The following is a 21,451-nucleotide window of genomic DNA, read 5'->3' on the forward strand; positions in this document are numbered from 1 at the left end:
TCACTGCCGGTGCTGCCTAGACCTGGTCCATTGTGGCGCCCACCCACCCCACCCCCGGCTTGCCAAGCCTCGGCCTTCCCCAAGCAACCCCACCAGCACGTGTGTGTCACGCGCGTACCCCAGAGCCCTCTGCATTGGGCCCTGGCCTCCCTGGAACCCCCTGTACCAAGCCTCAACCTCCCTGGAGCTGCCCGTCTCACGTCCCCTCTCCCTGCCCCAGGCAGCAGCCTATTGCCTGCTCCTGAAACCTCTCCTCTAGGACCTCTCTTCCTCATACTTATCTTCGCCTTCTGTGACATGTCTGCCCCTCCCTGAGCCCCCTGCAGCCTGGCTCAGTGGGGGTGTGTCCCCCTTCCCTTTGTCTCCCAGGATCTGCTCCAGCCCCTGTCAGGCTGGTTGGGTTCATTCCAAGGGTGCTTTCCATGGGATTGTCACGGGGGGGATATTTGCTATGCAGATTATGACAGAATACAGCTCCAGGCCCTGCTACTGACTTGAAGCTGGTGATACAAGGCCAGATTCCCAGGTGATGGGCAGTTACGCATCAGTAGGTGGGCACTGGGGGTCTAAATTGCTTACTGGTGAAGGAGCAGAAGAAGGTATATGTTAAAATGTGCTCAGAGTTACTTGGGCTTACTCCTCCTTCACCTCCCTCCTGCTTGCGTTTCCTGTCACACTCTTCTTTTGCACCCACGGGGCCTGATTCTTCTCTCTCACCACTTTTACACCAGTGTCACACCTCATTTACATCAGGGTGAGTGAGTGTCACACCTCATTTACATCAGGGTGAGTGAGGGCGGAATCGGGCCCTTGGGGTGTCCATAACACCGACTGCCTCAGCCCTTGCCTTAGCAGGAAAGCTGCAGTTAAATGGATTGAAAACTGATCTAGTTAAACAAGAGCGAACGACCTAACGAAGACCCACTTTAAGCCCATTTAACCCTTGCTTAAATTGGTTTAGTATGGTATATTACTGGATTAAGCTAAACTGATTTAAGTGCCTCTCCATTAGGAGGTCTGCACCAGTTTAACTACATGGATTTTTAAATCAGACCAGTGCACCTTTTCTCGAACAGACAAGACCATATGGACTCAGATCCTCTTCGTTGCCTTTACACTCAGTCAGACTCCCCTGCACCCATCACACACGCCTGCTGTAGCTCACAACCCCTTACACATCCCCCCAGATTTGATCCTGTTGTGTGGGCGACACTCTGCTGCCCAGATAGCGAAGAGCTAGACACCAAACAAGGAGACACGTTAAATACTAACCAGCTAACGCTACTTCTCTTTGCACCCCTCGGTCTTTCATCCCCTCGCCTCCAGCCTGTAGCATGAGAATCCTGCCTCTTTGCGTCAGAGGACGTGGGAGGGGAATGCCCCAGCAGTCTGCTATGGGTTGTGATGGACCGGGTGACGGAGTGGTTTGATGATACAAGCTCAGGCCTCTGTGCCAGGCTCATTGGGGTGGGGGAAAGGGAGGAAATCTTTGCAAATCTGAGAGGCAGAGAATGAGAAAAAATTGAAATTTTAAAAAGGCAGGCTTCTTGCTGGACACTGTTTCTAAATCACTTTTTTATAATGTTAAACAGGGGAGAGGCACCTCCAGCAACACGTTACCCCCCAGACGTTTTCTAATGGTAAATATTTTTGTTCTCTCTCTATCTCTTCGAGGAGTTCTAACCGTAGATGCATCTTGTCTTGGGATAATAACCGGGCATGGGGCCTGAGCCGTCCACCTAACTTGCATGCCACACTTCCCGCCCTAGCGCATGTGGCTGAGGGGTCATTCATGATGCACTTTCCACCTCCGATGCTTACTAACCTCCCCCGCCATTGCTACTTCTAAACCCGCTGCAGCAAGGCCAGCCTGGGATCCAGCCGTGAGTTGTCTCTGCTATTGGAGAAAGAGAGAGAGAGAGAGACAGGGCCATCCAACGAGGAGCAGAGCTTGTGCGGGATGTGGGGCTCTGATTAGCTGCCAGCTTTGCTTGTGCTTATGGCCAGTCCTGCTGTCAGAAGATGTAACTGGCTTTCAAACTGAGGATTAGTGTCTGTAGGAGGGGCACTCAAACTTTGCCCATCTCAGCAACGTAAGGTCCTCTCTTCAATTTCCATGTAATGGAGCAGATCATGGTTTCTCTTGTCTCTTAGTGCAGAGGTGCAGCTACCAGTCCCAGCATGCAGCGTGCCTAGCTGCCCTGGTCAAAATGGAGCTTTGCATTGTGGGATGTGTGGTCCCCAAAGACTGTACCACTGTGTCAAAGACTGAAGTGGCTGCAGGTAGCATTTTCACATTTTTGAGGCCCCCTGTTCAAAATAGATGTGAGCAAAATTTTTCACTCTAGTAGTTCGTTTGCCCAAAAATGAAGTTTCAGGGCAACTTTAAACTATTTGCCAATTCAGGTCGAATTCGGCAAATAGTTTTGGTTGAATAAAAAGAAAATGAAAAACAAAAAGTGAGGAAAAAGTCAAAATGGCATTTGAGACTTTCAAAATTAAACTTTCTGACTTTTCGTTTTGAAATGATGTTGCGTTGAGAAATGGAGCTAGGTTTTGGTTTTTAAATTAAAAGGGTAATAAACACAAAGCAAACAAAAAAACTTGTTTGCGGTCAAAAGAGACATTTTGTTTGACCCCAAACAATTTATTTTTCATACTGGTGTTTTGTTTTGGTGAGTACAACTGGAGAATGTCAGTTTCCACCCAAAGTGAACGTTTCTTTTCTGATTTATTTTTCCTGATATTTTATTTTTTGGCCACCAATCTGGAAACCCAGTGATTCCCTCCGTTCTAGTTCTAATCCCCACTGTAGGCCTGCCCCAGCCAGTGGGCAAGTGGTGGACTCCAGCGTGGCTCTGATGTAAGAGTGGAAGGGCGATAGAGTGATCTTGTAGTTAACTGAGATGCCAGGTACCCCCATTATGAGGAGACTGTCCCAGCCCAGAGAAGAAAGGAGTTTGCTGCATATGGAAGGTCAGTGCCAGGACTAAAATCCAAGTCTTCAGCTTTCTAGGCAATGATGTAACTTAAGCTGAAGGGTCAGTGGTAGCTAGCTACCGCTGATCCTTCTAATCTAGTTCTAGGCGATTAGAACTAGAGCAGAGGGAATAATTGGTTTTCCAGAGTCTCTATTACTTTTGCCCACGATGCTGTTTTGCTGGACCGCCTGTGAGCTTGGATGTTAGTCAGGGAGAGTGGTGCTGAGAGTCTGTCTGGAAAGAGCTTTCTCCGAAACTGCTTTCCCCTCCGCAGTGGGAATTTGGGGAGTGGCTGGTGTCCGTTTGGGGCAACCCGTTTACAAATAGGACTTTGCAGGAAGGAAGGAAACACAAAGCCCCTGGGGTCTGTCCCAGAGACAGCATACTGGGCAGCTTCTGCAGTGGGTGAGGGTCCCTTCTGCATTGTCGTTGGTCATAGATTCCAAAGGGTCTAGCTGTCTGGAGGACAGGGCCAGATGTCTTTTCCCCCTTGGTTTGCTGAAAGGCGATAGTACATCAGTGATGGCCTGTGCCCTCTCCTCTTACATACAGGGAGTTCCTCTAACTCGGCGCAGCTTTGATCCCTGTCCAGATGTTAACTGGAAGCCCGGGGCACCTGTTCTGTCCTATATTTCACTCTCCACTTGGTAAATGATAATGTTCTTCTCTGTGTTGATTGGCCTTTGCTTCTGGTTTGGACTCTGGGGAACATTCGAGCTATGTGCACTCCCTGTGCAACACTCTTCTTCCCCCAGGCTCTGCTTCCTGGGCCACTGAGACCGAGCACTGCAGGATATCCTCTTCCCATCATCCCCTTCCCATGCTTTCTCTCTCTCTCTCCCCTTACAACCGGGAAGACGCATTTATTGCAGTGAATTGCTGAGTTGTCAATGTCCAAACCTCCCAGTATCTGTAAAATGAGTTTCTTTCCAATCACAAAAGAGCTGCTTGGCCCAGGATCGAGCGGATAAAAGTTCCCCTAACAGTTTGCCCACTCTAAGTGTTTGCTATGACACAAGCATCACAAATGTGACTAACAGTCACCAGGATTCAGGGCATTAACCATCATTGCACTAGCCTCCGCTGACCCACCACAGGCTCTGTGAAATAAAGCCAAAGCTCTGATTTTTTTTCCAGCCAGTCCCCTGAATTTCCCGCACACAACCATTGTTTTGCTTGTGCAAACTGGTGCTCATACACACAGTGTTTTCACACATGCAGACTCCCTGTCCGCTTGTGCACCAAAGCACAGGTTTGAAGCGTGCAAACCTAGGCAGGTGTGCAAATACTGTGGATACAGTAGAGGTGGCTGTTTGAAAATGTGTCTGTGTGTGTTAGACAAGCCCTTGAAGCTAAGGAAACAGCTCCCCAGACATAGGCACAAGGGGAAACACAACGTTATGGCGGCTTCTCATTGGGTTTGGCAGCTTTAATTGGCTCTTCAGAATTTTTGCATAGGATACTTTGCACTTAGCGCCTTTCGTCTGAAGATCTCAAAGCACATTACAAAGGTATATAATAGCCCCACTTTACAGGTGGAGAAACCGAGGCACATTATAGGTGAACTGACTTGCCCAAGGCTAGAACCCAGGAATCCCCAGGCCTTATTTTCCGAGGTGCTCAGCACCAGTAGAGCCCAGTGACTTCAATGGGAGTTGCAGGTGCTTAGCACCTCTGAAAATCACGTCCTTCCCTTGTTCTGAGCGCTAGAGAACACTGCCTGCTGGCCTTTAAAAGCATTTCCCAGGGCCTTGATGGTTTTCTCATGAAGATTTGTTGTTAATTTTGTGGGTTGTAATTTTGGCATAACAGTTGCAGTTACGCAAACTGCCGTCATGAAGATTTGTCCTCAGAGGGAAGTGATTAGAACAGCAAATGCTGCTTTTGAGGGGAGGCTCTGCAGAGCATTACCCCAGTTTTTTGACCACCCTGCATTGCATCACACATTCCCCTGCATCCCAGTGACCTGCCTTTCCTCCCAGGCAGGCTTAAATAGGCCTGCCCGTAAAGCCCATCAGCTCAGCACTACCCTTAGATCACCCAGAAAGATCCTTGTGCTGTAAGGCAAAGGACTTTCTCTTGCTGTGGAACCTGCTGCGTCCACAGCACTTCCTGGCTTGGGAGCCAGGGCAGCACCCTAACCTTATCCGGCATTTAGAAGTTTTCAGTAACGGGGTTATCGCCTTAGACAGGCTGGATTAATCGCTCTCTGCGGTTACTGTATCTCAGCAGTACAGCGATAGCAATCGGTTCAGATTAGCTGACAGCTGATTGGATGAAAGTCGCAGGATTAAATCCTTCAGCGTCTGGTTTCAAGGCAGGTAAACAGTCAGTTCATCTTGACTGGCCAAGGGCTTATCTACACTGGTACAGACTCATAGTATGGACAGGGCAAGCAGCCATAATAATAATAACACATGGCTCTTATTTAGCTCTTTTCATCCACAAATCTCATAGCGCTTTAGAAAGGAGGTCAGTATTCTTATTCCCATTTTACTGATAGGGAAACTGAGGCACGGGGAGGGTAAAAGACTTGTCCAAGGTTGCACAGTAGAGGAAATAGAACCAGGTCCCCTGAAGTCTAGTCCAGTGCACTCTCTACTAGGCTACGCTGCCTCTCTGTAAGATGCACTTGTACAAAGTGTGGCTTATTCCAATTTCAAGCAGGGCAAACCTCCATCAGTGCAAATAGCATCTTTGCCTATCTGCACGGAGAGTTTGCACTGGTGCATCTAGTCTCTTCTGGCTGGAATCATCATGGATCTGCATAGACGTGGCCAGACCTAACCTCCTTTCTTGCCCGTTCTTCCTTTTAAGGTTTTTCGAGAATTGTTTTGTTCCTCCTTGGATGCTTTCCTTTGGCAGAGCACAGCTACTTCTCTCTTAGCTGCTGGGCCCAGCTCAGCGGTATTTTAATTGTGGTTGGTTTCACTTTTGTACAGTGCCCAGATACATTGTGATGGGCTCAATAGGCATTAATTAAAACAGTCCCTGCTGACGAGGGCATAAACACAAAAATCCTCGACCTCCATTTATGTAAGGCAGATGAGAAATCAAGGACGGCAATGTGGCTTCTAAGATGGTGGCCTGATTCTGTTCTCACTCTCCCTGGTGCAAATGAATTATAGTTCCATTGAAGTCAAAGGAAGCACCCCAATGTAAGTCTCAGAATCGGTCCCTTTTTTCCCCCCTGGCCCTCAGCGTGTGCTGCAGGGAATTAACCTTTCAGTTCCATATGAGCCAAATTTATTCGGAGTTTTCAGTAAAAACACAGGTAGACACAAGATGCACAGAAAGCATGATACTGTGTTAAAAGGCTATAAACCAAGGACTTTAAAGGGACCATCTGAGGTTAAAGATATAATGGGCCTGATTTTCCACTGCTGTGAGCCTTGTGTTGTTATTTACATCTTTGCAGAGTGGGTGTGAAATGCTACCAGATCACAATAGCAACACTTTACCCCACCTTGCGCTCACTTTGCATGGGGGTAAATGACTGTAAGATGCAAAGTAAAGAAAATCAAGCCCCACCTACTAAAAAATAATAATACCCAACAAGTAAAGTTCCTAACCTCTTTTACAGAAAACACTGCAGATGTTTAAAAGTGACAGAATTTTGAAAATCTCATGTACTCTGCGCCCCTCTTGTGGCTTACTTTAAGCATTTTCTTCAGCTCAGATGATGAAAACTGAGTAATTAGTTTGTGTTCATAACTGCTGGTCAATTTCACATGCACCAGCGCAGATTCTGTTTTTCCTTACACAGGTGTAAATCAGGAGTCAGTGGAATTACCCCAGTATGAAAAGAGGATTGTGAGCAAACATTAGCACAAGGCTGCAACGTATTGGTTGCGAACATGGCAGAGGAGAGTTTGGTTTTTTTTTGTTTTGTTTAAAAACAACATCTTTTCCATTGCAAGGCAAAGCATATCACGACGTGCTGGAGAATTTTCTCTTGGTCTTTGTTCTTGTCAAAGCTTATTTTTACAAATCTTAACTTTGAAGACAAATTTGACTTGACGAGGCCTCTTTAATATTGGTAGTCTGGTTTTCTTTCAAAGAGTCTTGATTTCGAACTGAAATCTCAACATAGACCACTCAGAGGTCAAAAAGTAACTTCTGCTGGGGTATGAGTTTCTTGAAACCTTCCCTTCTGAAACAGACATGTGCCCTGAAAGCAAGTTTGGAAACTGATTTCAGATGAGGCATAAAAGCACCTGCAGTTATTAAAGGTCTCATGGCACTTGAAGAGTATGGATGTTAACCTCACTGTCCTCCCTAAACATCCACACTGCCTCAGTTTCATTTGAATACAACGGTCTTCTTCACTTCCCATCCTAAACTATTGTGCAGTGTTGCTTTGCACTGTTAAACAGATGCCATGTTCCACCCCAGAGGTGGCCGTGTTGCAGTGGTGGTTAAATGATCCATATATGCTGATCACCGTGGTCCCTTCTAGCCTTCAAATCTATGCAGTTTTATAATCTAGATGTTTGCTGTTATTTATCAGTGAAAGAACACCCTTCTTAAAAAAAAGACTCGGGATCCTTTGGGGAAAGCATGTCAAATGCACATGCTGGCCCAGGGAATGCAGGAAAATGTCGTGGTTTCCTTGCCCCGATAGTCCCAAAGGTCAGTGCAGTGGGGAGTAGGGATGCAGCCCGGAATAATAAAGGAGGGAGAGGAGCAGTTGTTGGCTGCCTGGATCCCATGGAATAGAGGGGAAGGGTAATGTCGGGGCTGGTATCTGAGTTGTTGTTTTAACGCATAAGGCTCTTTTTGTTTGTTGGTGAGCTGTGTTGATTGCAGCCTGCTGCAGCTGCTGTGTCATGGTCAGGAAGTGAGACAGCGGCTTTCTGTGGGGAGGTCACTCTTGTGTCTTTCCTCCCCCCCCCCCCCCCCCCCCCCCCCCCCCGGTGATTCAGCCAGCCCTTGCCAAAACCTTGTGTGGTTGGGTGAGTCATGTTTACATACTCCACGCCTGGAGAGCCACATTCCCTCAGCCACCCAGGGCTGATATCACCACAGAACAATGGATCCCACCCCACACTGCAAGCAAATTACTGTCTCCAGAGGCCTGAGACAGGCAGGGGCGAACCCAGAGCTATAATTAGGTTTTGGGTGTTTTAGGAGCCGGAGTCTTGATTTCAAAGGCCATTTGAAGTCAGTGGGACTTAAGTTCCTAAATCACTTAAGCACCTTTGAAAATGTTGCCCTTTGTCTACCCAGGAGATTTGCCCTGATTGCCGCCAGCTGCACTGGTGCCAAACCCCAGATCGGCAAAGCTGTTCTTTGCACTGGTGGAGCTTGACACCGGAGAAGTGGCTCCGGTGCCAGTCCCGGTGTGTAACAGCTTCGCCTGCCTCCGCCAGGGTCCAGGCCCAGATCCTCAAAGGTGTCTAGGTTCCTAACTTCCAGTGATGGGCCCAGGCTCTTATCTGGTGTAAATGCGTGTCGCTCCATTGAAATCAGTGGAGCTATGCCCGCTTACTGCAGCTGAGGGATCCGTCGCCTTGCATGCACCACTGCAACTATCCCAATAGCTGAGTCTGGCTGACTAGGTTCTTGCCTTCCTCCGTGTAAACACAGAGCATCAAGGGTCAGATGTGGATTCCCTTAAGGGAGCACATGGAGTGTAATTGTCTGACGCGTCCCATCTAGCCACTCGCTCTAGGGATGGGGACTTGGAATTATTCTGTGCGGGTCGCCTTGCTTCCAGTGTTTGTGCTGCCTCATGATAAGAGATGCTCTTGGTCTGGAGGCAGCATGCCCTAGTAGATTGGGTACTAGGCTGGAAATCAGGAGAGATGTGTTCTAGTCCCCGTTAGACCACTGATTTACTAGGTGAACTTTGGATTAATCTGTACCTCAGTTTCCCTTCCAGCCCATTTGTGTGTTATGTCTGTTTATGGCCTATGCTCTTTGGGGGTGTGATGGTGTCTTACTGTGTGCATGTACAGCACCTAGTACAATGGGTCCCTGACCGTGGTTGAGGCCTCTAGCTTCTACTGTAATGCTCTCGGTTCTGCATAGAAAGGTCTTAGGGAGGTAAACTAATCACTTGGATGTGGGAGGCGCACCAAGAGCCCAGAGGCAGCCACTAGAGAGAGATATGTCCTCCACCTCTATCAAATGTCGTCATGCCATGTGTTCTCTCCGTTCCTCTAAAGGACGGTCACCCTGGTGTCTCAGTCCTCTACAGTCGCACTGTTCCTTCGCTGAGCAAAAAGGCCTATGTGGGGCTAGAACCCAATAACCCCTACCTCCCAGCTCAGAAAACCGACTCAAACCCAGCTCTGACCCCTGTGACAATCATCACATGAGACGTGCCATTTGCTCACCTCCAGCTCTCGCATAGCTCCAGGTGTCAGTAATGATTATAAAATTATCCAGCCGTAGTATTAGGCTATCTGCTTTCCTGCGGAGGGGAGTTCCGGTGATTGGCTGCAGGCTATGTAAGCATCTGGGTACATAGATAGGTGAAGAAATATGTTCTTAGCATTACATTTTGTAACTCTACTGGCCATTAATTTCGTAGAATGGTCCCTTTGTTCTCTTGTGATGAGACGGCATAAAAATAGCAGCAGCAGGACATGCACAGAATAATAATCCCAAATCCCCAGCACAGCAAACAGCGGTTAGGCGTTTCAGTCAATTACACTTCATGTAGTTCCCGCAAAGAGAGAGAACCTGGAATTTGCTCTTTTCCAACAAATTTCTTCGGCGGGTTAGCACATTAGGGTCCTTGACCCCAAATGTCTCAGTGATCCAAGCAGCTAATGCTCTGGAAGGGAAATTTTATTGGTCTTCATTAATGAATTTCAAAGCATTGTTCTAATGGTTAGTACAAAAACCAAAGATTTGGTTTCACAGGGACATTGGGCAAGATGAAAATGTTGCATTTAAAATAATGCCTCTTGCTGTTGTAACAGCAACGGCTGAGTTTGACGACGGGAAGTAATTAACATTGTAAAAAATCAAAGGTGCCCTTTGCCATTGGTGCAGTGTGTACATGGTTTTATTTTGCAAAGCTTCATTCAGCTTGGACAGTGCAAATAGATTTTCATTTCATGGGGCCAATCCCACTGTCCATACCTCTGTTTACTCTGCCAGGGAACTATTCCTGAAGCAAGGCGCTGCTGAGCGTGAGTAAGGATGGCAGAATCTATTCCAAATTTCAGAAGAGCCTGGCACACAAGGGATGAGCTCTTTTGAAAATCAGTCCAACAGTGCCACGGTGGGAGTCTGAGGGCTTTTGAAAATCTGATGGTGAATGCTGGGTAACATTTTCAAGTATGTCTACCTAATTGAGGAAGCTAAATCCCACTGATTTCAATGGGAGTTAGTATCTAAATACCTTAGGATCTGACTTCAAAGTCACTTCTGAAAATGGGGCTTAGGCATCTTTGAGAAGTATTCTCTGCTGAGCACTTGTAAATCTGGCCCCATGTTTCTAGTTAGATTCACTTCTTGTTCCCCCTCTGGCCCAGCACTGCTGTGTGTGGGTTGCAAACAGTGCCCTGGCATCGTTAAATCATCCCCAGAACTCTATTCCCCTTGAATTATAATTTTCTTTAAAGGGAAAAACCATTTCTACTAGCGTTGAGGTTCGTAAACCTTTTTATTTCACACTCCCTGTGCCTAGCTTTAAGCATGTGAGGAGCCCCGTGGAACTCGTCACATGCTTAAAGACAGGCACATGTGCAAGTTCCTTGCTGGATGGGGACCAGAACAGCCTGCTCCTTTGGGAAGCCAAAACCTCTTCCAGTCACAAACAAACTCCACTTTCCCAGTGCCTGGGAGTGGCAGGTGGCCTCCTACAGGGATTTAACTAGCTCACATGTGCTCCCCTGAAACTTGCCAGCAAACTGCTACATCTCAATCTCATCTCAAGTCCCATCTCCAAACATTCCTGAGCAGCCGCTCTGGCTTTTACCTGTGTTACTGCCTGACATGTTGTTTTAATAGACCGAGAAAACGTCTCCCGATAGAACAGACCAGTTCCCCTTTCCTGTCTGCCGCGCTTCAACCAAGATACTCTGATGTTATTAATGAGCAGATTCTTTGAAGGAGAGAGGGTTATCTAGGGGGTAGAGTCGGGGACTGGGAACCTGGACTCCTGGGTTCTTTTTCCTGCTCTGCTGTCGACACACCAGAAGCCCTGGGATTAGTTACTATAATTGGGATGATAATGCCAATGCGCCCCTCAGGATGTGGGGAAGGCTAACGAATGCTGTCAAGTGGTTTGAAATCCTCTGAAGAAAGGCATGCTAGAAATGCAAAGCATTAGGGAGGCTGTGCTCAAGAGGGATGCTGCCAAGTAGATTTATGCCCCCCATCTGACCTGCCTTAAAACTTCTACTATCGTATTTTAATTTAAGCTAGTAGCAATTGTCCTCCAGAACCTGAACATCTATTAAAAAGGAAAACCTCCAATTCTGTTGCTGAGACATTAAAGACAACCTGTGGCAACAGCTGTTCAGTGTTTATGTAGGACCTACTGTAAAGTTTTGCAGTCTCCTGGTCCCTTTGTCGGCTGCTCAGCAGTAGGTCACTTAGCGGGCCCTGTGTGGTCGACATGTGTGATGTTGGTGCACGAACAGATGTGTACGTCTCTCCCACCCTTCCCCAGCTTTCTTGGGAAACTCTCAGGCAAAGAATCAGTGCTTTCCAGATGGAAAAAGCCAAACTCCATGTTTCCCTCCAAAGGGAGGTTAAAACTAATACAGGGAGAAAAGGGTGTGTGTGTGTGTGTGTGTGTGTGTGTGTCGCTATTAATGACTGTGGTTGCTCTACCACTGAGTCAGAAGATTTGCTCTCTCCTCCTGAAGCACAGGTAGGTGTCCTCTTTGCTTGTAGAAAGCCCTGACCTGGGTTTTGTTGCTCTGCCATTACGTTCAGACAGCCACTGAGCTGTGTGACAAGACTTTCAAAAAGGGATGAGTAGGCACCAGCCCAACTCAAGATACCCAAAAAAGGGGCTGGATTTGCAGAGGGCATTCAGCTCTTCCTGGAAATCTGGCCTGTTTGGGTATGTCTAACTGCAGCTGGGGGACCGAGCTGCCCAGCCCGGGTAGTGAGACTCATACTAGATTGCTAAAGATAGCAGTGTAGATATTTCCGCTTGGGATCTCGAACCCACCCAGCACGAAGTCGCTTCAGCAGCGTGTTTGCACCTCACTCCTAGACTGGGCATCCTTTAAAAGCATTTATTGCTAACCTCTCTCTCTTTCTCTCCCCCCACCATGCAGAGACCTGCGCTGTGAACAACGGGGGCTGTGACAGCAAGTGCCATGACGCAGCCACGGGTGTGCACTGCAGCTGCCCAATGGGCTTCATGCTGCAGCCAGACAGGAAAACTTGCAAAGGTAAGGGACCAGTGAGCGAGGGCCTGGCAGCTTTGAGACCACCTTACATGTGGGAGCGTGGAGCCAGCCGCTCTCCCATTAGAGGATTCTTCTCCGCTGGGAGCAACTTTTACTCCTGGGGGAATTCTGCACCACTGCGCATGTGCAGAATTTATGTTCCCTGCAGATTTCTTTGCTTCCCCACAGAAAAATTACTTTCTGACAGGGACACAAAAGGAAGCCACAAGAGCGATCATGTGACCCTCCCCGGCAGTATGTTTTGTGTGCTCAGGGTAGCCTGCAGAGAGGTAAATCACTGTGGGGCAGGACTGGGGAAGACCCAGCTGGTGGCTCCTACCCTGCGCCGGGCTCAGCTGCTAGTTCCGGCTGGGCTGGGGAATTCCTCTTCCCCTGCATGGCATCAGGGGCCATGTCAGATCCACCCCCGGCTGTAGGAAGCTCTGCACCCACACACACCGCCATTGCACTTCCTACACCCATCGTTCCTCAGCTGCAGGGGGAGGGATCCCTGTACCAGGAGCTGCACCCCGATCCGCCAAACCCCCGTGCATCCAGACCCCCTCATACCCAGACCCTCCTGCCGAGCCACAGCCCCCCCCCACACACACACACCTAGAATCACCCCCTAATAAACCCCAGTCCCCCTACACTGGTCTGTCTCTCTGACCAGCCAGGGCTCTGAGAGCAGATGGGGATTCTTCAAGGTCTCCGGACGGGATCCGTGCCTAGAGAAACGTTTCAGTGGCCATGGAACAGATGAGAGAGCTGCATACGTCTCCCTGGGGAGCTCCGGTTCTTGCCTTTTGCGTTAAGAAGCCTTCTTCCTCTCTGCCCCGAGTCCCTCTCTCTTGCCCATCAGCCCCACCTCAGTCTGCTCTGCAAGGGTTCAATAACAACGTTCGCTCTAGGATTAAACCCCATGCGGAAGAGCATTGCTGTGCTATAAGAGAGCTGGGGCTGTCCCCACCGCCATCTCGCCGGTGTCTCTGGAGGCGTGGCGGGCCAGGCAGGGCGCTGGCTTTTAAGAGCAGAATTCGCAGTGGAGGTGGATTCCTGTACTAAGTCTTCCTTGTGTGTGGGGATGGTGACATGTGGGTGCTGCGTGCCAGACCCTGTGTTTGAGGTAGATCTATACTGAGGTCCTATGGTGATGGGTGCTACACCAGAGATCTGTGCCTAGATACTATGGTGATGGGCACTGTGGTGTGCGCATGGGTTGACGGGCTGGGGCTTGAGTATCTCACGAGACTCCAAAGAGTTTGGGCAAGATGTACAAAGAGATGTAGGTGCTTACCGATGCAGATGGGCGTTGAGTGGGATTTACAAAAGTGCCTAAGTGCGTTAGACACTGAAGTCCCATCGACTTTCCTGGGAGTTAAGCACCTAACCTGCTTAGGCACCCTGTGGACAAAAGCACCTACCTGTATCATCCGGCAGCTAAGCACCTGGCCCTTGGCAACATGAGGCGCTCTCCTCTCTCCGCCCCTGTCCTCCGACAGACCAATGTGGTTAGGCCTGAGGGCAAGGGCTGACTCCCAGCCGGAACAAAGGCCTCTATCCAGACTGTACACCAGACTGTGGGAGAAGAAATGCTCATTGGGAAACCAGTTGACCTACAAAGGGAGGGAGCTACGTTTCCCAGCTGAACAGTCCCTGCTCCCCGAGCTTACCTGGGAAGGTGCACCATACCTGGGATCGCGGGCGAGGCGCACTGCACCCTGTCCCCCTGGAGCAACTTTTGTCATTCAGAGGTGTTAAAATCCCACTTCCCAGCCCCCACCCCAGTTCTGCCTGGGAACAGCAGCCCTGTTCTTCCGATTCCTTTTGAGTCAGGGATTGTAGCTGCCTTGTGTCAGCCCCGTTCCCTGTGAAACCCAGAGGCAGGGGGAAGGTTCAGTCTGGCGGCAGTCATGCAGCACAAACCCTGTGGTGGGCTAGCAGTTAGAGCAGGGCTCTCAGTGCCAGGACTCCTGCATGCCAACCCCAGTGACTCACTGCTTGACCTTCAGCACCATCCTGTGAAATGGGGTTGAAACGTCCCGGGGGGATCGAGGGGAAGGCTGATCTTGTGTTGAAACCAGAGGACTGGGAGCTGGGGAATCTGGATTCTGCTCCTAGCTCTGCTACAGACTTCCTGGGCAAGTCACACACTGTCTCCCTGTTTGATGGCTCATCTTTAAAGCGGGATAACACGGCCCTATGTCAGGGTGTTGAGAGGCTAACTTCACTCTTTGCAATGATGACTAATATTCTTGCTGGTGGTAACGGTTGAGTCCTAATGTGTGGGTGTCAAGGAAATTGACCCATTATCCCAAAGTCAGAGTGGACGTATTGTTTGTGCAGTGTTTTGAGGTTCCTGGATGGCAGATCTAGAGGTATGTATGCTATTCGTGTGGTATTACTGAGTAATAACCCATGCACACCCTTAGTACAGCAGAGGTAACCTGGGGGATGGCTGCATTACATGGGCTGTCTGGGCGATGGCCGATCTGGCTGCGGGAGGGTCTGTGAAATTTGCACCTGCGACATGAATTGTAAGAGCAAATACGAGTCTGCTGCTTGCTGGGGCTGTACTTAAACAGAAATGCGGGCCGAACGGCCATCAATCCATCGTGTTTTAAATTAGCAGCAAATTCACTCCATTTTTTTACAGAAAAGGAGAAACATTTGGAGGAATTGGGGCTAACACCAACACATGTGCATGTGCGTATGCATGTGGGTGGGCGTGAGTGAAAGAGACAGATCCGGTCACACACACACACACACACAAGCTTGGGGTTCCAGATACAACCGCGCTGCGTGCCGTCCCTTCAGCGGGAGACCCTTGACTTGGCCAGCCCCCAGGAGAGAAGGTGAAGCTCCAGAAATGGAGGGCGCCTGCATTCTGTCTTTTGGCAGCTTGGGGTCCTTGGCCGTAGTTGAAAGGAAAGCACCATCCTGCTGAAAGCCATCTACCTGCCTGACCGATTCCAGACCTCTCTGGGCTTCATAATTATTGTTCAGAGCACACCACCTTTCCCATTCTGACGTTCCAGGAAAGCATAATAACCCAGAGCCATATCCCCTGTGTCTGGGATTTTATTACAATTGCGAGCTGTTTTACTGCTAATTCACTCACAATAATAAAAGAAAAGCCACAACCCCAGAGAGCCGCAGCTGTTGTCCTGGAGCTGAAGGCAACACAGAACTGGGGGAGGGATTCAAATGAAGCTTTGGGCAAGGTCTGCCCTGAGCTCTTACCTGGGATTTGTCAGCCCAGGCTCGTTCTGTTTTACAGGTCATTTCCTAGCAGTAAATTTTCTGGCTAGTACAAAACCAAAACCGACCGCTTTGCAGGTTATAGAAGCTCTTTGGAAATGGGGAGGGAGGGATTGTTTATTTTTTAGTGTCACTTATTGCCTTAAAGTCAGGAGGTTTTCGAAACCTGCGTGTTTGTTTTGTCTAACTCCTGTTCTTCTGAGGGTGATTTTTCCCTTTCTTGTTTTCTGCCAGTCTCTCTCTTTCTAACGCACGCGTTCCCCAAGAGCCCTCAGCCCCACTTGCCAATGGCGACTCCCCAGAGTCTTTGTATCTGTGTCAGAACGGAAGTTGTCCACCAAGGACATCCAAGCGTTTGGCAGATATTCATTCATCCTCTTTCCACCCCTGTGAGCTGGGTGCGTATTCTAATTCCCACTGGACAGATGGGGGAACTGAGATGCAGCGATTCACCCAAGGACTCAGAGCTCGGAATAGAGCCCAGGCGTCCTGATTCCCTCCTGACCTCTGACTGTATTGTAAAAAGAACAAGGAGTACTTGTGGCACCTTAGAGACTAACACATTTATTTGGGCCTGTCCCATCCCAGGAAGCTGTGCTCATCAAAGGCCCCAGTCCTTCTCCCGTTCAAATCAATAGCAAAACTCCCCTTGGCTTCAATATCCTTCTAGCTGAGGCCCTTAGATGGCAGCTCTCATTACTGTAATATCGGAGCGTCTCACAATCTGTGCCATATTGAGCCTGCCAACACCCACACGAGAAGGCAGCACTGTTCTCCCTCGCGTTCTGATGGGGAGCTGAGGCACAGAGAGACAAGGGCCATCACACAGGGTGTCTGTGACGGAGCAGAGACTTGAACTCGGGTCTCGTGAGTGCAGGGCTAGTGCCCTAACCGCTGGGCCGTCCTTCCTTTTCTTGGGCGGCTGGTTCCTTCACCTCTAATTGCACTCCCCATGCTTGTGTCGCCGGTTCCAGTCAGTCTGTGTAATGGGACGTTTTGTGTCTCCCCCTCCCCGCAGATATCGACGAGTGCCGGCTGAACAATGGCGGCTGCGACCACATCTGCAGGAACACGGTGGGCAGCTTCGAGTGCAGCTGTAAGAAAGGCTACAAGCTGCTGATAAACGAAAGGACCTGCCAAGGTGAGTGCCGGGTGGGGGGCCTGCAGCGCGGCTGGGTTCCACGTCCGGTGGAGGGGCTCCCGGGCTGAGAGCTGGTCCCAGTCCCCTGTGAGTGACGCAGTGTCGGATGGGGTCGTGGAGGGGTGCTGTGCGCCTCCCGGTGAGGAGTTAGCCACGGGGGCACTTCTGTTGGCTAACACATGCTGTGCTGACAGTGTCACCCCCGAGCCCTCTTGGCTTTTCAGGTACCAAGGACTTGGGCTTAGCACCAAAAATGTCCTATGTCTCCAAAGCAGAGGTGGCCAGGGTTGTTCTGCCGCTCAGCCTTGTTCTCGGTGGGAGTGCGTGGGGGAGGGGGTTCCCCATTGTTCTCAGTGTGTGTGTGTGCACATGGGGGAGGCGGTCCCCATTGTACTCAGTGTGTGTGTGTATGGGGGAGGGGGTTTTCTATTGTTCTCAGTGCATGTGTGCGCGCATGGGGGGACAGGGTTCCCCATTGTTCTCAATGCGTGTGTGCGCGCATGGGGGACGGGGTGCTCCATTGTTCTCAGTGGGTGTATGTGCATTGGGGAGGGGGTTCTCCATTGTTCTCAATGCGTGTGTGCGCGCATGGGGGACGGGGTTCCCCATTGTTCTCAGTGCATATGTGCGCGCATGGGGGACGGCGTTCTCCATTGTTCTCAGTGGGTGTATGTGCATTGGGGAGGGGGTTCTCCATTGTTCTCAGTGGGAGTAGCCAGAGGCTGGGCACTTTTGAAAATCTGGCCCCAATTGTGGGTTTTGAGTACTTAAAAATCTGGCCCCAGGGGACTCCCTGAGTCTCAAAGTTCAACTCCTAGACATCTCCCAGGCCTGAGGCCATGAGAGAGACTCAGGGGCCCAGCGGTGAAGACAGGTTCTTGATCCAAACCTTTTCACGCTTCAGAGGTGTTTGGATTTTGGGCTCCGGTCTGGGCCCGTCCCTTGAGTCTGTGAAATTGGGCTGAAATTCCAGGCGTGGCTCTGCCCGCGTGGTTACTCGGATCATCAAGCCACTGTGCGTATGGCTGCAGGAATCCCTGGGTGAGGTTCTTTGGCTGGTGCTACGTGGGAGGTCAGACTAGATGAGCATAATGATCTCTTCTGGCCTATGAATCAGCTAACAAGCTCACCAGGCATGCCAGATAACATCTCAGAGACCACAGCTTACAACCAACACACAAAAGCCTGCGGGCGTTCACAGTGTTATCACACCTTGGCATGTCTTTCTGCGGAGTGTGTGTATCTGTATAACAGCAAAATGTGTGGCCGCACGCACGCTAACCTCAGGGGATCTGACAACACCGGGCATGGGATGCCATCTGAACTTAGGGGAATGTGTGCAGCCGAATTCATGTGTTAACAGCCTCAGACACGTCACTGTTTTTACAGACCACGAAAGTTGTTTATTGCACAAGACTTTTGCAGGGAATCCGGGGGATGGGTTGACATCTCATTGGCTACGGCACACGCACGTACACATTCACACACGTGCACACACACATACACACATGTACCCACGCCAGCCATTTTCTTTTTCTGAGATCTGTTCTCTTCAGAGGCAGCCAGGACTCTCAGGAATAAACCTCCTGGCCCATCCCCTCCTGCCCTCTTCCCTGGGGATTGCCCTTTTTCAAGTGACCCAGCTGGTTGGAATGAACAGGGCTGGGGTTATGGCATGCGCAGTGTGGGATTGTACTGTGATTTGTAACCATTTGTTTTCACCGTGGACCATAGGGGGAAGGCAGGCACTGGCTGGGTGGGCACGGAGGGGTCAAACCCTCAGTCCCTTACAGAACACTTCTATCCTACTGCTGCTTTCAGCTTCCTCCATGCTCATTGCACTTGATCTGCCACCTGGGCCCTTGCCTGGAGCAGAGAAGGGAGGCAGTGTGTTGACTACTGGTTAGAGCAGGGGATGGGGAGCCAGGACTCCTGGGTTTTCTATTCCCAGCTCTGCCATGGACTCGCCTCTCTCTGCTTCAATAGACCCATCTGTAAAATGGAGTAATCTTTATCTCTCTCCCTGGGTGGGAGAGAGTTGTGCTTTGTGATCTTCTTATGAAAGGCCCCATGGGCATGCAAAGTATTATCCGTCTGAGGCCACCCAACTCATCTAACTTCGGAACGAGACCAGCCTTGAGCTAAGTATGCAGGGGGGCCGGTATCTGCGCCTCCCCTCCCCCCAGTGCCAAGGTTCCCAGGCTTCCCTGAATCAGCACTTGGGCCCTTCATCGCTGGGTGAGTGTCTGAAGCCGTGACTCGCTGGGGTATGATGGAGCACAGGTGTTACCTGCAGAGTGCACAGGGCCAGGCCCTGGGGAGGTCGGCGGGGGGGGTTGGTGTGCCTTTGTCGGGCACCTCTTTCATCTCCATCCAGGTTCTGCATTGTTGGAAGTTTGATCTGATCGTGGCAGTTAAGTTAATGAAGCTAATGAAATTAAAAGAAACCTGGCGGGCCAGGTTCGCCCCTGTAGACTGTCCCGCCCTCCCACAGTGAGGGCCCCCGCAGGGCAGAGCGGGTGATGCTGGCACCTTCCTCGGAGGGGGTTCTGCCAGGGAGCACAGGTTTGGTTTCCATGTGGGGCGGGGCGGGGGGGATGTGCTGGATCCAAACATGTTCCTGGATCCATGGCACTGCGGAGCTTGCAGCTGCTTTCACCCCCACGCCACGGGGGACTTTCCATTCCAGGCTGGCGCCTTGGGATTTAACTCTTTGTCTTGCAAAGCATCTCTGCGGTAGGGTAAAGGATGGGCTTGGGGGCGGAGTCATAATCCACCCACTGTGGAGTTCTGTCACCCTCTAGTGGTGGCTGGGCTGCAGGTGGAGGTTGATGAGCCTGACAGAGACGGGTCTTTTAGCTCCAGCTGTAGAGGTCCCAGGTTCGTTGCGGATAATCCGCCCAAGGGCACAGCATTGCATAGGCCTAGGGATGCTCAGCATGGCAGTGGGGCTGGGAAGGGGGTGTGTTTTGAGGTGCCCCCGTCCTATGCAGGGTAAAGGAGCAGATGTTGGCATAGACGCCCTTCCCGGCTGGCTGCTTCTCTGCAGGGCTTTGGACTTGGACCACCCCTCTGGCACAGTGGGAGAGAGGTGTGCATGGACCTCACACGGCGGGAGTATTCATTTCAGTCTTTCTGGGTGACGCTGGAGGTGGGTGGGGAAGGAATCGAACCCTTGAGAAACTCCTGGGATTCGAGACCCCTGTGGAGCCAACCCCCAGGCTGGGCCGGGCCTCATGCTCTCTGCCTTTCCCTCTTCTTCCTCCCAGATATTGACGAATGCTCCTTCGACAGGACCTGTGACCACGTCTGCATCAACACCCCGGGGAGCTTCCATTGCCTGTGTCACAAGGGCTACACGCTGTACGGGCTCACCCACTGTGGAGGTATGGGAGTTACTGTCCCGTTTGCCCGCTTCCTGGTAGTGGGATCTCTCTGGCAGGGGAATCATCTCCCCAGGGAAGTGCTGGGAGTCCCATCACTTGGACTACCTAAGACTAGACTGGACCAGGCCCTGGAGAAGCGATTGTATGGAACAGTCTTGCCTTGTTGCCTGGGGTGAGGAGAGGGGCTGGGCTAGATGGAGCCCCGTAGGGTTTTTCCAGCTTTAACATGTATGATTCGGTATAATGCCTGGGTAGGCTGTGGAGCTCATTGCCACAAGTTATCATCGAGGCCAAGAGGTGAGGATTCAGAGAAGGATATGGATAAAACGAACAAGTGATCTAAAGCTTCCTGCTTCAGCGAGAAGCCAGTCTCAGACTATTGAGAGACCGGAAGAAACTATCCCAGGCAGGTTTTCCTGGAACTACTCACATCAGTGTTTCTTGTGCTTTCTCTGGAGCATCTGATACTCGCCACTGTCAGAGACGAGATCCTGGACTAGATGGATCGATGCAGTCTGGCCATCTCTGTGCTCCTACCAGGGATACATTTCCTGCTACCCAGCAGGGGGGAGGGATAGTTCAGTGGTTTGAGCATTGGCCTGCTAAACCCAGGGTTGTGAGTTCAATCTTTGAGGGGTCCATTTAGGGATCTGGGGCAAAAATTGGGGATTAGTCCTGCTTTGAGCAGGGGGTTGAACTAGATGACCTCCTGAGGTCCCTTCCAACCCTGATATTCTATGATTCTGTGAGACAGGAACCATGTGTGTGTGTTGGGGGGTCATGCGGCTAGCATACAGGTGTTCAGAAAGGGCTGGATGAGCCACGAAAGGGACTGCTGCCCGGGTGTCCCTCGAGGAGGCGTGGATGGCAGAGAGATCTTTGGGACGCAGACACTGGGATCACGGTTGTGGGGAAGTCCCATACTGCACTCCTCTCCAGAGCAGCCGAGTCCCTAGTATCCCAATCCGGTCTGGGACTTTGATTGCTTCTGTCCTGACTTTTCCAATGGCTTCACCTCTTCGGATAGGAAAACAGGGCCCCCGCTGCCACGTTTGCTTTCCCCTGTAAGCAGCGAGGGGGATGCCAAGCGGGGAGGGGATTTCTCTCTTTCTGCTGATTCCTAAGTAGTTGGAAATGGAGCTCCATAAGCCGAGTGGGTGCAGGGAGCCAGACAGTTGTGTCTGCAACTTCAAACAAAGCGACCGGAGCAATTTGTGACTTGTCCGCTCAGGGAGAGAGAGAAAAAATCCCCAGAGTTCTTGGCACAAAGTTTGGGGGGGGACTTCAAAAAGGTTTTGAGCTGAGTTTCCTGAGTCA

General features: G+C 50.5%; 1 protein-coding gene across 7 annotated transcripts in view; it reads left to right on the forward strand.

The window, feature by feature from the left end:
- SCUBE3 (signal peptide, CUB domain and EGF like domain containing 3) overlaps positions 1-21,451 on the forward strand; it is a 123,711-nt gene that overhangs the window by 86,183 nt on the left and 16,077 nt on the right. For 4 of the 7 annotated variants that reach the window (XR_006286798.1, XM_037884907.2, XM_037884911.2 and 1 more), the window contains exons 7-10: positions 1,593-1,640; positions 12,233-12,349; positions 16,626-16,748; positions 20,018-20,134. Coding sequence is in view for 6 of the 7 variants with exons in the window: in XM_037884907.2 (XP_037740835.1) it covers positions 1,593-1,640; positions 12,233-12,349; positions 16,626-16,748; positions 20,018-20,134 (405 nt within the window). In the remaining variant the exon portion in view is untranslated. The remainder of the gene's footprint in view (positions 1-1,592; positions 1,641-12,232; positions 12,350-16,625; positions 16,749-20,017; positions 20,135-21,451) is intronic. The other 3 variants (XM_043533344.1, XM_037884909.2, XM_037884910.2) reach the window with 1 other exon arrangement.

The sequence above is a fragment of the Chelonia mydas genome, chromosome 21 (genome assembly GCF_015237465.2).
Source record: "Chelonia mydas isolate rCheMyd1 chromosome 21, rCheMyd1.pri.v2, whole genome shotgun sequence".
In the NCBI taxonomy this organism is placed as follows: Eukaryota; Metazoa; Chordata; order Testudines; family Cheloniidae; genus Chelonia; species Chelonia mydas.